Source organism: Diplotaxodon limnothrissa, linkage group LG6 (genome assembly GCF_057381915.1).
Source record: "Diplotaxodon limnothrissa isolate DT_005_m linkage group LG6, D_limnothrissa_male_GT1.1, whole genome shotgun sequence".
NCBI lineage: Eukaryota > Metazoa > Chordata > Actinopteri > Cichliformes > Cichlidae > Diplotaxodon > Diplotaxodon limnothrissa.
In genome coordinates, this window is record NC_140601.1 from 29670514 (window position 1) to 29687466 (window position 16953).

The 16953-nt window shown below is 38.7% G+C and overlaps 1 protein-coding gene across 1 annotated transcript in view; it reads right to left on the bottom strand.

Annotated features, from left to right (window-relative positions):
• LOC146630812 (myosin-10-like) overlaps positions 1 to 16953 on the bottom strand; it is a 65161-nt gene that overhangs the window by 19012 nt on the left and 29196 nt on the right. Inside the window, exons 5-18 of the mRNA XM_085354970.1 lie at positions 13578 to 13680; positions 12788 to 12817; positions 12576 to 12590; positions 11191 to 11208; positions 8686 to 8778; positions 8054 to 8117; positions 7670 to 7768; positions 7287 to 7430; positions 6440 to 6535; positions 4623 to 4741; positions 3682 to 3834; positions 3358 to 3531; positions 2700 to 2873; positions 229 to 343 (exon numbers count right to left, since the gene is read on the bottom strand). Of these exons, the coding sequence (XP_085211096.1) occupies positions 229 to 343; positions 2700 to 2873; positions 3358 to 3531; positions 3682 to 3834; positions 4623 to 4741; positions 6440 to 6535; positions 7287 to 7430; positions 7670 to 7768; positions 8054 to 8117; positions 8686 to 8778; positions 11191 to 11208; positions 12576 to 12590; positions 12788 to 12817; positions 13578 to 13680 (1397 nt within the window). The remainder of the gene's footprint in view (positions 1 to 228; positions 344 to 2699; positions 2874 to 3357; positions 3532 to 3681; positions 3835 to 4622; positions 4742 to 6439; positions 6536 to 7286; positions 7431 to 7669; positions 7769 to 8053; positions 8118 to 8685; positions 8779 to 11190; positions 11209 to 12575; positions 12591 to 12787; positions 12818 to 13577; positions 13681 to 16953) is intronic.

A 16953-nucleotide genomic window follows, 5' to 3' on the forward strand; every position in this document is an offset into this window, starting at 1 on the left:
TCTGAATCTCTACAACACAGAGAGAGAGAGACAAGGATGGGGCGCTCTTAGAAAAGGGTAAACGAGGCAGACAGCTGCTGCTGTTAGTAGGCTTCCATGACAGACATGTAGATGTAGAAAAGCAAACAGGTACAAACATAATGAACTACAGGAAGTATTAATAGAACCAGTTGGTTGTAGTTGTTACAGCTGACTTAAGCGTTCAGAGATAAGTAGCTGGTACGTTACCATCCTTCCACAGTTCAGCCACAAACTTGTCAGTTGACTGATGGAGAAGTGTCGCCACGTTGTCATTCAGAGGGTCCATGTTCTTCATTAGCCACTCATCTGCCTTGTAGTCCACCTGTAAGAGTAATTAGAGGTATAGCTCAGAAAAACGCACTATTATCTATAAGACATTTTGGTTTTTAACATTAACTCATATTAAAAACAGAAAGGAAAAAAATAAAATAAAAATATCACTTTTTCCAGGCCGTATGATGAGTGGTGACCTGTTGCAAAAGCTCTCATGTTCTCATGTTCCTAGCTTTATCCTGATGTGGCTGTTTTGTTTTACAAAACATATTGATGCCAATGAAACCACGGTGGAAGGGACAGAGTTTCACAGCTGGTTATCACGGGGAACGGCCGGTGTTTGCACAATATGGACGAGCTCAGTGAGCTGATTAAGGATGAGACAGGTGAGCGTGGACTGATCGAGTGTCTGTGCAGAGTCACAGATCCAGGAAATTTGTTAGGTGTTACTCAATTAAGTTTTTTTCTATTGTTTATGTAAGTGCGCTCATTCGTACAGTATCGTTCCATCTTTCTGATATTGTCTGTTTGTCTTGCTTTATTGACATTCTGCTTCATTTCTTTTTTATATTATAATTGAAAAATAACAAAAAGCCACCCAAAAATAAACAAATGTATAATGAAGGAAAAAAACGACTTTATTTCAAAGTTTAAAATATTTGGCTGCTCAGACACTAATTCCCCACCTTTGGGATAAATAAAGTTTATTTTGTTAACTTTATCTCATTTATTTGTATCTTTCTAACAGAAAAGATTTGATCATTTCTGAATGATCATCGCTGACAGGTATACATAAATGATATGGTTAACCAAAATGTAATCTATTACATTTTTAACATTTGGAAGCCCATTAACGTATATCTATGTGTAAATTCTGTCTCAATCATTGTGAACTTCATGGTGAATTTAACTGTCACTATGACCTATAAGGTGTTTTTTATTCTAAAAACGTACACGCCACATTCACAGTGCTTTATTTTACCAACTTAAAGAGCTATGTAGGTGCTTTCATGCACGCAGTGATAGTATCTTGCCCAAACATTTAGACTGGAGAAGCGCGGACCTCATGGGACAGGCCTCTCTACCTCCTGCAGCTTTATAAACTCTGTATCAGGATCATTTAGCACAGTTGGATGAGAATCGGACTCCAGAGCGAGAGGTGAACAGTTCAAGTTTACCTTTCATGGTACACTTTCTTACTCTTCTCTTGAGAATATTTTGTGTTTTTTTGTTGTAGTCGATAAAAGACAACTACTACTATTCTTCGGTACAGAGGTTTTTCTTCCAACACAAGCTTTTTCGTAGCTGGAAAATCCAACTTGAACATCCAAGTGACGCTCAACAAGCAATATTATTTTGTTATGTCTCCAAGGTCGGCACAACTTTTATTTCGGAGATATATTACAACCCAGACTAGACGTCAAGATGGTAATTCAACGTGAAAATGTTTGCTGGTCATTATTTATATAATAAACTCCCCATTTATTTAGGATCCATTCACTTTTAAAGACCTGTAAGTCAGAATATTTCATGCTTGAAAGCAAAAACTATAAAAATGTTAATTTCCCATCTGTGCAGTTTGAAGCTAACAAAGATGCTGTTCAATAAAGAGCAACACAACCTAACATCATGTCTGATGTTAGCAAAAAATTCTCCATTTCATAGTTTGTGCATCATCTGTCACTGCTTGAATCACATGTTCCCTAAAAACCAAACACATACAAGACTTTTCATCTTTTCTGATTGTAGAAGTGTAAAAATCAAGAAACATTTCCACACCACTCTGAGTGAGATCGTTTTTCTCTGTGCACACCTGTGTTAACAACATTTGCAGCGTTTGGCTTCGTCGTGCTACAGATTTTTCTCCACGGCAGACGTTCCTACAGCTGGAATCTTTCAGTTTTTGAAATATTGAGGCGTGAAACAACACAGTCCACACAATGATAAGCAGATGTGCTACTCTGTGGGTCTCCCTACGAGACAAATGCTGCGCTCTGTTGCGGAACACCACGGACTATCCAAACCCACTCCCTCACGATGAAATATAAATCAAGCTGTTTCAGTGTTTCCCTGAAATCCCCCCACAGGAGAAGTATGTGTCAGCGTTTTATGTGACCTCTGACAGTCAGCGACTTTTCAGGGATGAAAGAGGGATTCAGAAAAGAGGATTATGGTAAACTGAAGCATAAGTGTGATGATATCAGCTGTAGCAGCTGTGACTGTCACTCTGATTACTTTCTCACCTGTGTGGCTGAACTGAGGGATTCTTTTTAAAAGAGCTAGCTTATCATGGCCTAAAAACAAGCATCAAACATCCTGAACAGTCAGGGAGGCAGCAACAGGAACCGGCTGATTTTTATAGAGATAAAAAAAACACAAAAACCCCACAAAAAACACAAGCATACCCTGCCGGCGTAGTGGATGATGCAGAAGTCGGCCTTATCTTTGAGCTGCCGGGGCTTCTGAAACTTGGTGTGCGTGCCCTGCTCCTGGATCAGCTTGTCTACAAATGTCTTGTCTGTGGCTTTAGGGAACCAGCACTCCTCATCCAGCAGAGCCAACACGCCTGGAGGGTTCGCCTGGAGGAGTCATAACACAGGACAGGACGTTAAGACTGCAGAGAGGCTGGACAGGAATATAGCATCGACACACAAAGACAACGGATCTCATTTCGTTTTCAAAACAGAAACACGTGTCTCGCACTGCTTGAACTATGAGCCATTTTTTTCCTGGTGTGATATTCTTCATGATATCTTTATGATATCACACCAGGACAACTACGTGAATTATTACCCCCCCCCCCCCCCCCCCCCATTTTTTTGTCCAGAAAAAAAGGCCACTATTCTTCTGACTTAGACTTCAAGCTTTATTTCTTTATTAGGCATTAACAGGAATAAAAAGGACATTTGTTAAATAGAATGAAGCAGTGCATGACTAAAAGGAAATATTAACTATTGTAATTTAGTTGGTAAATAAGTAAAGAAAGATTAAAGTTAAAACATTCTCCAACTTCAGTTCTAAGGAGAATGAATCTAATTGACAAAAGCTAATAATGGAACTGACCGGTCTCTCGATGAGGTCGATGCAGGGCTGCAGGTCGAGGCCGAAGTCGATGAAGCTCCACTCGATGCCCTCCCTCTGGTACTCCTCCTGCTCCAGGATGAACATGGTGTGATTGAAGAGCTGCTGCAGCTTCTCGTTGGTGTAGTTGATGCAGAGCTGCTCAAACGAGTTCAGCTGAACGAGAAGAAGATCGACACAAGCAAGAACATCATCATCACTGGAAATAATTACCAATGACACAACCTGACAACCACTAACCACGTGGCAAATAAAAATAAATAGATAAACTTTGTCATTAAAGAACTAAAAGATTTAAATTCAGACCTGGAAGATCTCAAAACCAGCAATGTCCAGGATACCGATGAAGGAGGCACCCTGCCGTTTGGTTCGGTCCAGGGCTTTATTAATGCGATGGACAAGCCAGCGGAACAGACGCTCATACGTAGCTTTAGCCAGGGCCTCGACAGCAAAGTCCGCCTGCAGAGAGAAAGTGTGAAAAAAGAAGACCGTGACAAAACAATAAACAGAGAAAAGAGCTGAATGTGGCACGGGAACAACAACAACAACAAAAAAGACATAAGTGTGTGTGGGCTGAAACTAAATGAATTCTACAAACACACTTCTAGTTGCACTCACGTTTTCTTTCTGAGACTTTTTATCCGAAATGCTCGGATGACAGCTGGATCTGTATCAGTCTGCAGGACTACTGCACTTTAAATTTCCAATGCTTCATTTAACAAATGAATGTAGAAAAGTTCAAAATAACATTCTTTATGCTTTTATTTTTTTTTAAACTGTTTTGACTATAAGCTTTCGTTATTTTGACTTCCCTGACTTAGTGCTTTCACCAATGCCTCACAGCGAGAGAGCCCTGGGGTTGCACATAAGGAACATAAGTTACAAGTTTTACAACGTTTAGTATGCAGAAGCAGCCTGAAACTATGCTTTACAAGGGGTTAAGACAAGGACCCACACAGACTGAGGAAGCTGTTGTAACAATGATTTGGAAAAGGCCCAGGTACAGTTCATCTAACACTTTGTACACACAACCTGAAGCAGAATTTTAACCGCATGAGCTCTGGATGCCCCCTTAACTCATCTAACAAGACAGCTGTATTATGCAGCTATCTAGCAGAAAAAACACAAATGCATTTTTTAGTTAAACAATCAATATACAGTTAATCTGTTACCAAAGATCTCAAGAACAAAAGAGGAAACACATTACATTAGTCAATAGAAAAACCCCCAAAACAAAGCAAACTGACCTGCTCTTTAGTCTGAGCTTTCTGGACGTAGTCTCTCCCCACTTTGATCCTGGGAGTCAGGATGGCTCTGGTAAACTCCATTACATTCATCCCCAGCAGATGGCAGAGCTTCTGAGCAGCTGGAGAGCAAAACAACTTCATTTACATCAGAAGAAAATCAGTCCTACAGTGGATTTCAACCTGCATGCACCAACAGTTCACGATATAAAACAGAAAGCAGAAATTACTTAATGTGTAGGAACCATTTATAGTATCAGGCTCTAGGCTCTTTGCTGTGGCTCAGGTGTTAAAAGTGGGTCATCTGCCAATCAGAAGGTCAGTGGAGTTTAACTGTGTGAATGTTAAGTAAAGTGCTTGGCTATTGATAAAAAGCACTTTATGAACGTGTGATTGGGTGAATCAGAATCATGGTAGATAACACGCTTAGTAGAAAGGTGCAACTCAGACTGTTTGCCATCTAAACGTGTTTCTTTCTGCTGTAAATTCGAGCATTTTCACCGACAGGATATCTGATCTGTGTGGATGGACTTGGGCGATTCAGGAAAACTGCAGTTTTGTTCTCTGTTGCTAATGAATGATATTGTTTTTATAGATAACCTGGTGAAACTGTATTAAAGGCTAAAAGTTTCAGGTCATTAGGATCATGACTAATGTGAGTGACTCTGCTAAGCTGTGTCACCAGCTGAACCTGTGTGTTTGTGGTGTCAGTTACTTTTACAGCCTTTTTCTCGAATTAGATGAAAAGTAATCTAGCTAGCTGTGCGGCTATCTATAATAGTATGTGACACTGTAGCACTGCTTTTTTATGTTATTTGCTAATTACTTACTTACTAATTAGCAGGCACCACCTGAGTGGATGCAACTTGCTCACCAAGCTTGAGAGCATTAGTTCATAACAGAGTACTTCATTCATCCATTCACCCAAATATGCTCCCCGCTCTCTTTCTCATGAAGTCGGCAGCCACAATTCCCAACGCAAGGCTTTCATACACAACCTATATTTCCCACAGTATTTTAATTTGTGTAACTGTGGCTCGTACCTAATAGAAATCAAACATGAAGCAGAAATTATTAAATGCGTAGAGGAAAAAAAGTTTGGTTTTCAAGAGTTACTCGAATGAGACACGGTTTTTCCCCAAAACTACTTTAGCAGCACTGTCTGAGTATTAGATCATCTAACTGATATATAAACAGAATATATAATCTGTGAAAAAACATAGGTGAGCTTTGCTGTTTTCTTTTAATGACTAATATTAAGATTTACTACAGTTTTCATGAGAAATGTTTCTGGAACAGTGTTATATTTTATGTGGCTGGAGCTTGTGGAAAATTAGAAAAAGCAGAATCCGTTCTAGATAGCCAAAACTGACTATTTAAAAAAACACAACAAAAAAAACCATCTGCTTCAGTCCTGATTTCTGCTGTTGAATTTGGAAATATCTAACTGAGTTGGATCATTGGCATCAGACTCATCCTCTCCCCCCGTATCGCTCTGTTAAGTGCCAAATATGCAGTGCCACATGTGGAGGAACTGGAAGGCTGTGCCCCATTTCCTTCAGGAGTAAATCCTCTCAATGATGTGGTTTAATGGCAAGCTGACAAGGCGCAGGGAGCGAACAGACATAAATCACAGGCCCCTCTGAGCTGTGGATGAGGGGCACAGCGTGAGGGAGGTGCACAGTGAAGGAGAAGAGCTGAAATATATATGAGAAGAGGAAAAGCAGCAGGAGGAGGAGGGTGACCTGACCCCTGAGGTTATAGAGCAGATGTGTGTGTGTGTGTGTGTGTGTGTGTGTACACAATTCTGGGATACTTACCGGTATTATCAGGCATAGAAGCTTGGTCACTGTTCCTCTCCTTCTTAAAGACGATGTTGCCAAACTGAAGGACTGAGGACACCACTTTCAACATGGCTACAAATATCAGAATCCAGAGAAAACAAAATTACTTGAGTATGACATCATTTTACTTCATTAACTATATTTAGAAAGTTAACAAAAAAAAAAAAGGGCAAGAAGACTCAGATAACTTACAAAACTAGTAATGAATAACACCCAAACAGCAGAAAAATGACTGTTATTCCTAAACAGTGGAATACAGGCTGAACACATCCAACACTTCAGTTATACCAGGCAACTTACTTTCATCAATTTATTGTGCTGTCCAAATTTGAGTTAAATACAGTATCTGTTATAATATACAGCATGAATATTTTTTAACATAAAAATACCTTATTTGTCTTTTTTATATAGAATTATTACATTAATACTAACCTTAAAGTCAGTTTTTATTTGATGTGAAGGAATACGTCATTTAATCCAATAAAAGGTTTTTCCATTAGCTAAAAGTACAATACCACAGAAGGAGCCACATGTTTATTATGTTAGCAAACATGAACATTTCCAGTGGTTCTAGGCCAAAATATGTTTTCTTTCCTGATTATTTCTAAGAGAGGGGAAAATCATGTGCAGCTTAATCTGCAGTAACCCAGGTTTTAACTGTTTTAATTTGCTGAACCCTCACGTCGCAGAACTGAAGAGAGCTGCGGTTTCACTGTAACTTAAACCTTGAACCAAATTATCGCTTTACCAATCAAGCAAAGGCAAACTAACTAGTTTGAGAGTTTTAATGCATGTTTATTTTATTGGGTTATTAAAAATATACCCAGAATCTCCTCATGGCCAAAGCTCATGATGTGCATGGCCTCCATGGTCTCATGGAAGTTGTCTTTGTCCTGCTGGCCTGGGATTGGGATGTTACCATTGGACAGGAAGCGGTAGTTGTTGAATCCTTCCAAAAGCAGGTCCGCTGTGGTCACAAGACAGGAAAACAAAACAAATTTTACCCCCAAAATGATTCACATGGACTTCACACAAAATTAGGCCATGACAGAGCTACTGATAACATTAGGAACAATAAGGCGTAATAAGGTGTCTAATTTTAATGCTGTATGTACTGTAAAATAGCATAAACTATGGTTGCGTTACACAAAAATACAATCCAAAAACAAGCCATGGTTTAGAGTTATTGAAACTCGGACTGCTCACATTTGAGGTGCTCCCCGGCTCCAGCCAGCAGCTGATAAAAAACGTGGAAGGTACGCTCATCTTTGGCTTGACGAATAGCTCTGGATTTTTCCAGTAAGTCTGGCACAGAAAGTCAAGAAAACCAGATCTGTTTGGTGGGTCAGCATGCCACATATCAGGCTTTGGGATTATCTGGTGTCCAAGGTTGACAAAAGGAGTCGCTGAGATAAATAAACACATGCTAAACTAAATGAATATGTATAGCACATGAAAAAGTTAAACATTTTATACAGTTCTTTTTCTATGGTCCAGGCTGAGATCACAGAACAAAAGTATTCTTGCTTCCAAAAAAACTGAATTTAAAATTCCCCATTACATGAATACTTCTGTTTTAAAACAGGATACAGGTTTCAATGTTGGCCCCAACGATGTATCCAGTGACATCGAAGTTGATCCGGATGAATTTCCCCTGTCGAGATTAATACAAGATAACTTTCAGGAAGTGCACAAAACAACACGAGTGGCATTCAATCGATTACATAATGGCTCTTTTATAACGCACAGTGAGGCTGTGAGAATCTGCACTGATGGTAGCAGAATAATGTACCAGGACTCAGCGTGAATCCTTCAAAAGCATGAGTAATGCTTAGACTGAGAGGCTGATTATTACATTTTATCCAGTAGAAAGCAATGCAGGCCGTCATTGATATTTCTCTAATAATATATAATTATATTTTAATTATAGAAAAAAAAAACAATTTGAGAAAATAATCTGCTATAGAAACACATGAGACAACTGATCCTTTTTGTCTATAACTGAATAAGAGCTGCCTTAAGTCCCAGCAGGTCCGGTATAACAAAGGTCTCCTAAACGATTAGCAGGCAACAGTATCCAGATAAATGGCCTTGTCTTGTAAATTACCGTTACAAGACATAAACACATTTGCTAAAACTCATCTAGGTGCCAACGCAGGATCAGTAAAAGTGGTCCTGAGGCGGAAAAAAATCAGTTTAGCTGATCATTTTTCTGTACTTACAAAACGTGACGAGTTGTCGTTCTTCACAGTCTTTGCATTCCCAAAAGATTCAAGGATGGGATTGGCTTGTAAAAGCTGCCGTTCCAGTTCACCCTATCATAAAAAAGGAATCTTTTGTCACCACATCAAGGTCAACACACAAAACGTATAAACTTATGAGAAGTTTTCCACTGACGATGAAAAGTCAAACATAGACATGCAGACAAAGGCAGAAGATGTCCGGTTGGACAAAAGAAACATGTCTACAGATGATTATTCGTGTGTCTGGTAATTTGTAATTTCTTTGCCTCTTAGACTTTAAAAAGAATAAAAGTAATGTAGTGGTGGGTTAAAAATAAAAGAAATGAAAGAAAATTAAAGTGAATCAAGTAAAAAAATTGTTATCATTTTGAATTAAAAGGTTTTTTAATTGTATTTATTTTGTTGTCCGCACTAAATGAGCCCGGTGACACGGAGCCATACAAGTTTCCAAAAGTTTCAAACTGCAGGTGAATTTAGGTCACATTTCATCCCTTTTTATCACAAAGACACAATGTGACCACCACATGAAAACATAAAATCATACGTGACAGAAAGTCTAAATCACTTTTTCCATTTAGTAATTTTTATGGCTTTCATACCAGTTCTCAGTCAATAAACCAGCTCTAATGTTTTAGATTAAATATTCTTTGATTGGTTAAAAAGTTCTAATTAAACAGTTTTTCTGGTTTATTACTCTATAAATGCACATTTTTGAAGTTCTGGATGAAAGCACCAGCTTAAACATCAGCTGTGATATTTTATAGATTAAACAATGATTTAAATAATACAGTCTTAATGAAGCTACTTTCAAATACTTCCACCTTTAAAGTCCTTTTATTTTGTCGCATTTAAAACCTTTAATAGTTTAAAACAAACAACAGAGTCTCTGCTGACATGTGGTATGCAGCCTAACCACTTTGTTATGAGGTCACACTCAGGCTTTTGGACTTTTTGCACAGCCTTAGGCAGATAAAAAGTAAGTTTGAACTTCAAATAATGGAACTGAAGATGACTGATGTGTCTGTAGCTTTCGAAAGAGACGTTTTATCTTTTTGCTTTGACGAAAGCCAGAAAGCCATTTTATCAAATCAGGAAGAATGTGTCCACAACACACAGCAGACACGGTTTGCTTCTTTTTTGTCAAGCTGGACACTTCAGGAAGCTGAATAAATAAATAAGTGACTTATGCAGATGTTTACACAGGTGTTTCCACTGTGTTTCCATCCAAACCATATTGTTGGCTTTGTCGTGTCTAAAGGAGCCAAAGACAGTTTCTTCTGCAACGTTATTTCTCTTCTTGTGGCTCAGAGGAATATTTTCCCATTACGACAGAAATAGCTGCGTGCGCTGAAGGTTTGAGTGTGTCTGAGGCCATTTTCCACTGAAGAGAATTGAGGAATCAGCACTGCGCTCAGAATGTGAGACATGTAATGTGATCTTTGGCCTAAGAGTTAAATGTGCTGCTTTTAATAGAGTTTTTGAGCAGCTGGAATGAAGCAGGGCTGAACTGGATAAACCTGGTCTCTGTCCATCAGCTGCGTTGCAGCCCACAGACGGCACAGGGTTCAAACCGAAAGCCTTTGTTTCTATATAAACACAAGCGTGTGGTGCAACTTAGTAGTTAAAATTGTTCACTGGCAGCCTTTACATCTGTGTGGTCTGCACACACAAACAAAGTGCAGATTACAAACATCAGTGGGGGTCCAGCAGCAGCATTATGAGCTGACCCACATTCCTGTTATAAAGTGAGCACATGTGATATCTGACAGCCAACGGAGCTGGCTCCTCCACTTTAAATGACCATTTACTGCATAATTTTGATAAAATGAGTCACCCATAATCAGCCAGCACTCAAAAAATAAGAGATCTTTTTTAAAAATAAAAAAAGTTCACCGTGTGTGCTTTGGCTCAGTACTTTGGAGATTTAGTGGACTCAGAAAGGATCAGTCGCAACTGTCCCAGTAAATCTTCTGGGGCAGAGGCCAGTTGTGGCTATGTTTCCACAGCTCAGCATCTGCTTTGGAGGTCACAGGGCCAGACAAATATTGCAAGTTCCTGTTCTCACCAACAACGAGAACACCGTACATGTGGGGAACTTATTTGGACCAGATTCTTAGGCTGAAAAGAGGTCAGAAGAGGTTCTGTGCTAGCCGCTAGTTCAGTGATAAGACGAGATGACTTGAAAGCCAGTGAACCACTTCAAATGTCCTCACAGTGTCAGCACTGTAAATGTTGCATGTGTGTTACAATAAGCAGAAGCTGCTAAATTAGTAAGAACAAAACAGTTGAGCTCATGCAATGCGAAGGTTAAAAGTATCCAAATATAGCAGCTCAGTGAAGGTTTAATGGAAAGCATCTACTGCACAGCCTCAGGGAATATTTAGTTAGTAGTGGGTTTATCTAGCCAGTGGAAACAGAGTGGGAAAAGCACCCCTTTTATTTTGTAAGTGAGGTAAAATAGGTGAGAAACTACATACTACTCACATAAAACAGGGGTCCACTCTGTAGGATATGGGGAAATTCAGTAGTTATATTAATGATATTTATTTAAAAAAAATAACACATTTTATTAATGTTATAGGCACATCTATGCACAACCTACTGCAGTCTATGGATGAAAGCTGCAGCACAGATCATGATAGCTTATCCTGGCTCTCGAGACCCAGAGTACTGCTGATGTTCAAAAGATTTAATTTAAGTAAATTTATGACCATCTGACCCCCTCAGAACCAGCTGATTACTGTATTATGATAGCAAGAAGCCATTCACAAATGTACCTTTATTCTAGGAGTAGTGTCTGAGTTTTAGCCAAGTATTATATTTAGTATATGATATTTATATGAATCCAGTGAGTCGTATTTAAAAGATTTTTAAAAAACGCACTGAAGGCTCCACAATTGCGAATGTTACATTTGACTATATTAGAAAATCGTTTTGACAACGAAGGAAGAAGACAAACTTGGTATCAAAATGTAGATAAAAAAGGAGGCTCGTGTTTATAAGTTATAACCTGTTTATAACATATTCTGAAAGTTTACCCAAAATGCACTTAATGATCTTCTCTACACTGAATATAAGAAAAGCAAATAAAAGAACCAGAGCTCGTTTCTGTCGCTCCATGTCAAAGATATTAAACTGGTGCAGATTTGGCTGTAGATGAAATCGTGCTGAACAAAACAAAAACACTTAAGCTTTCGACTGTCCCACTTGGTGTGGTGGTAAAATTGATGTGGGTTCAGTTTAATTTACCTTAACTATGTTTTTTGTTCTTTTATTAGCCCTGAAAACGTCATCTCCTTTACCCATAAATTTAGGAGAGCTAAAAAGTGCTGGGATAAATACACAATACACACACAGCACACAATAACTAAGTAAATCAGCTGATTCTGAGCGGCTCAGATGAGAACATTTTTCCTGGTTAATTTTACATGGAATGACGCAGCTGTGACCTGAACGTCTGGTATTTTGGAACAAAGTCACAAAAGACACGAGGACATGAACAATCTGCAGGCTGTCTGGGTCATGATGACCAGGTCAGAGAATCAAGTAATTTTGGTAAATGTGCTAATCATAAGCTCTTATGGTGACATCCTTTAAAAATGAGGAAGGTCTCCAGCTCTTTCTTAAAAAAGCAGACACAGACATATATTTTTTAACTATGTAAACATATGAATACAACTGAAATACAATGTTTAAATATGACAAGATGACATTCAAGGCTTATTATTTGGCTACAACAACAAATAAACACCACATACACGTGACAATGTTTCAACCAGTGTCAATCACAGTAAAACAAAGCACAAAAAAAACAAACAAACACATTTAAAGAAGTCTGAATGGTCATGCCACTTTTAAAGTTTACTTACAACTGCATTTTGTGCCTGACAGAGAGAGACAAAATATCTGCTAAATAAGATATCTTCAGTGTTAACACCAGGCAGCTTACATAAGTGTGAAAAGTAAAAATCGCTGACACCATTGGATGAACTCAGATATTTTATTAGATTAGTGAATACTGTCTTAAAGGTTAGTGTGGCATGCATGTGAACATGGAGTGTAAGAAAGCATAAAAACTTGCCTGTAGTTTCACTGGTTTGGGTGATTCTGGCTGTTTGTTACAGATAAACAAATGTAAACTGTTAGACTGTGTGCACAAAAGCTTTACAATCACAAGCACCTCAACAACAACCCCACTTTTTAAAAAACATCTTTACCTCAATCACAGCATTTTTCTAGCACTGTATTAGTAGGATAGCAGTGGAATGACCCCTCCCTCCCCCTTGTAGGTTAATTAAAAAAAAAAAAATCAAAATCCACTTTATGAGCAGAATCTAAAAAAGGGGTTTCAAACATGCACCAATGTGATCCATTCGGCACACTAGATGGCTTTATATGAAAACTGCACTAAAGGACTTTTGCTGCGATTCCAGGAGAAAAAATGTGTCAAAACCTAAAAGCATTTCTGGATCTTAATAAGTTGCTTGAACCAAAAAAGTTGCAGAAAAGTTGCAAAACTACATGTGAAATTTTTGCACCTTCCAACTGCCATCTGTATAATCTTCAGTGGTTAACAAATTACTGATGTAAGGTTTATGCCACAGCTTCTCTAAATGAACACTACTGGTAACAACCAAAATCATCTGTTATGTTAATCCACCTGTTTGTGCAAGCTCTCAGAGAGGTCTAGTGTGCCGGCTCAAATTTGGGTGTAAAAATGTGAACTCAGTTTGTCATTTGCCCAATAAAAAAGAGAATAACTTTTTGAGATGAGTTTGATACCCCTGATTTAAAGTTGTATTTCATTTAATTAAGGACTAAAAAGAAGCATGAGAAGAATTACAAAATTGGTGAGACTTGTTAATACTCACGGGAATGTTGTGATCTTTTCTTCCTTTGTGCGAGGAGGCAACATGTGCCAGGTACTGAATGACCTTTTTTGTGTTTTCTGTCTTACCGGCTCCCGACTCACCTCTGCAAAGCAAAGCAACAAGACGATACAAATAAAAGAGTAACCAGAAAAACTAAAACTGTCACGGTGCGGTCATTTGATGATTATAAAAGACAAAAGGCAACCAAATGTTTGCTTTGTGAGGACAAACAAAGCAAGACAGCTGAACTCTGGCTTGCTTTGTCTGCTTCTTCTTTTAAATAACTGTTAGATGTACTTTTACATTGTAGGCTTTCTTATAGATCTTTTGCTACCTAAAATCGGGTCAAGGCCACATGCTTTCTTTCTTTTTAAATAACTTAAAATACATATTTTACTTGCATAGGGTTAGCGTTAGGGTTAGGGGCACTTATCAGGGTCACTGAAGATTTAGACCTCAGAGGGTTAATACTTAGTCTACCATGAACTCTCCATGAACTCACTGAAATGTAAATTGACATGGGAATTGTTAATATTGTTGTATTTAAGGGTCAGTGGATCTGGACAAGGCATTTGACCACATTCCTCAGGGTGTCTGTGTGGCGCGCTTCGGTATCATGTTTCAGGCCCTCAAACCATTCGGTCCCTTCTGCAATCATAGCGAGAGCTTGGTTCACATTACCAGCGATATATCTGACTTGTTGGGTTGGGTGCTGGACTCCGCTAGAGCTGCTACAGATTCTGTTTGTATTTTCATAACATCATCTGCTTTTTGCACATAATTGGAGCAGCAACAGTTTGGGTTAGCAACAGCAGTGATGCCAAAGCCGACCTGAGTGTTAATGCGAAGATGCCATTTTACTGTTTAATCTATGTGCACGGCCTTATCTATACCCAGGAGCTCTAGGTAATCACCAAAAGAATAAGAAATGAGCTTCCTGTCTGGGCTCTGTCTTAGAGATTGGGTGAGGAACTCGGTCAGTTGGGAGGGGATAAGAGTGCTCCACATCAAAAGGAGCCATTTGAGGTGGTTCAAGTATTTGATTAAGATGCCTTCTGGGTGCCTCCTAGGTGAGGTGTGTCAGGCATGTCTAACTGGGAGGAGAGACACACCAGAGGAACTGGAGGAGGTGGCTGGGGGAGGGAGGACTGGGCATCTCTCCTGCTCTCACAATCCAGATAAGAAGCAGAAAATAGATGATTGCTCAATACTTTTAGAATTTATGCTAACAGTTTGAAATTTTGGTTTCTATTCTTTTTTTTAAAAATTGTTTTAATTAGTTTTGTCTGGATATTGTGTGTTTGTAAAACTTTTGATAAGCGCTACAAAAATAAAAATTGTGCACTTTAGACCGTTTTGTGCACAGCTGAGTGTTCGTGGTTAATAGGTTAGACAAGAACTCTTTTTCACTACAACAGCACAAATATAATCTCGGACTAAACTAAACACTGCTACATAAGTACTCCTGTTTATCTTTAAACTATATTTTTAAGCATCAGTCCACTTCAGCAGCTGTGGTTGCTGGCAGGCCTTTCACTGCTCTATCACACAGCTACCATGGAACGAGGGGAAAAAAAGAAAGAAAAAAAGCTGCTGCAAAAACTTTGGGGAGCCGTTTAGATTTAGAGCATACCTGAGGTTTTACAGTAAGTGCAAATCTGCAAAAACCAAGTATGCACAAAACTATAGTTTTCCTTTCAGACATGGCGAGCGCGATGTGGCTGGGAGATGGGGAGAGAGCAGTGGGTAAGTCTTGTCAGTCTTGTTAGGTACTGTGAACCAGAGGTGGGACCAAGTCATTGTTTTGCAAGTCTCAAGTAAGTCTCAAGTCTTTATCCTCAAGTCTCAAGTCAAGTCTCAAGTAATGTCAGGCAAGTCAGAGTCGAGTCTCAAGTCACTGGTGTAAAAGTCCGAGTCAAGTCACAAGTCTGAAACTTTGAATTTCAAGTCCTTTCGAGTCTTTAAAAAAAACAAAACGAAAAAATAATGTTGCAGTTATATGCTAAATGTAAATATTAGACCATGTAATTTTAAAATCTGTGTTTTTCTCAACACATGACAAAATAGTGAACTTAGAAAATATACACAAATTGTGAAATTGCACCTCTTTAAAATGCAGCTCAATTAAACTTAGCTCCAAGAATAATTTTCACCGACAGTTCTGAGATAAGCTGCATGTTATTCTTGGATGCGGTTGTAGGACCAGCTTTAAAATCGCATGACAAAAATATCATACACATTAAAAAAAACTGTATCACCAACGTAGCCTGGACAACATTTGCTAGTTAGATGAAGTCAGCTATCTCATCTTAGCATATTTATATGCATATTTATAATCATACGGTTCTTGGAGTGAGTGCATACACTCATGAAGTTTAGTAACTTCAGGTCACTGCAACAAGCCCAGGTACAGTTTACCGACGGATGGGTGCAGGACCTTGAAATGCACCATGTAGAAAGTAAAGACCATCGTACGTATCATAAGTTTACCAGTCTCACAAATCGTCATCATAAATACACATTCCTTAACCGTTTATTAATAGGACCTTTGAGCTCAACGGTAATTAATTAGTAGTGGAAATAATTTCTGGTACCCATCACAGAAATGTAGCAGTGACAATAATATTGTATGCTGTAATCGTACTGGGCAATTAGTGATACAAAAAACCTGTTTTATCCTGTGAATAAAAGTATATGTTCTTGTCAATGTACCATAATAACATAAGCGAAACGCAATATTGTGTCAGGACAATTCACTATTTATGCACAATAAATAAAGGAGCATAGCGCGACCCTTTCTGTTCAGCGCCAGACTTGCTTGTAACCTATATCACTAATTATGTTATGAAAATGAGGTATTAACTACTAAAAAACACTGACCTTCGTGTAAATGCTTGGAGCAGACTAACCTGTGAGCTGGAGTGTTCTGGGACGTTATATTTGGTCTTTGAATGGCTGCAATCCAGGCCATCCGTCGCGTCTTTGTTACTTCGGAAACATGGCTTGAACAATTTCTCTTCAACGACATAATCCGATAACAACCGATCTCTTTACCCGTCGGCTTCCCGTGGCTGTCATGCGACCGGCTATTGCAGTTAATAATACAACAGCTTCTTGACATTTTTGTGTTTCTTTTTATCGCTGTATAACTGATTTTAATTGAAAGCCTGCGTGCGCTAGTACCGCTTGCCACGAGTTCCCAGAATCCTTTGCGGTTCTACCCGTGAATGACGTCACATTTTCAATCTCTATATAATATGCATGTTAAATTTTATATTTGGGGTAAAATATCAAGTCTTTTCAAGTAAACAGGTTCAAGTCCAATTCAAGTCCCAAGTCATTGGTGTAAAAGTCCAAGTCAAGTCACAAGTCTGAG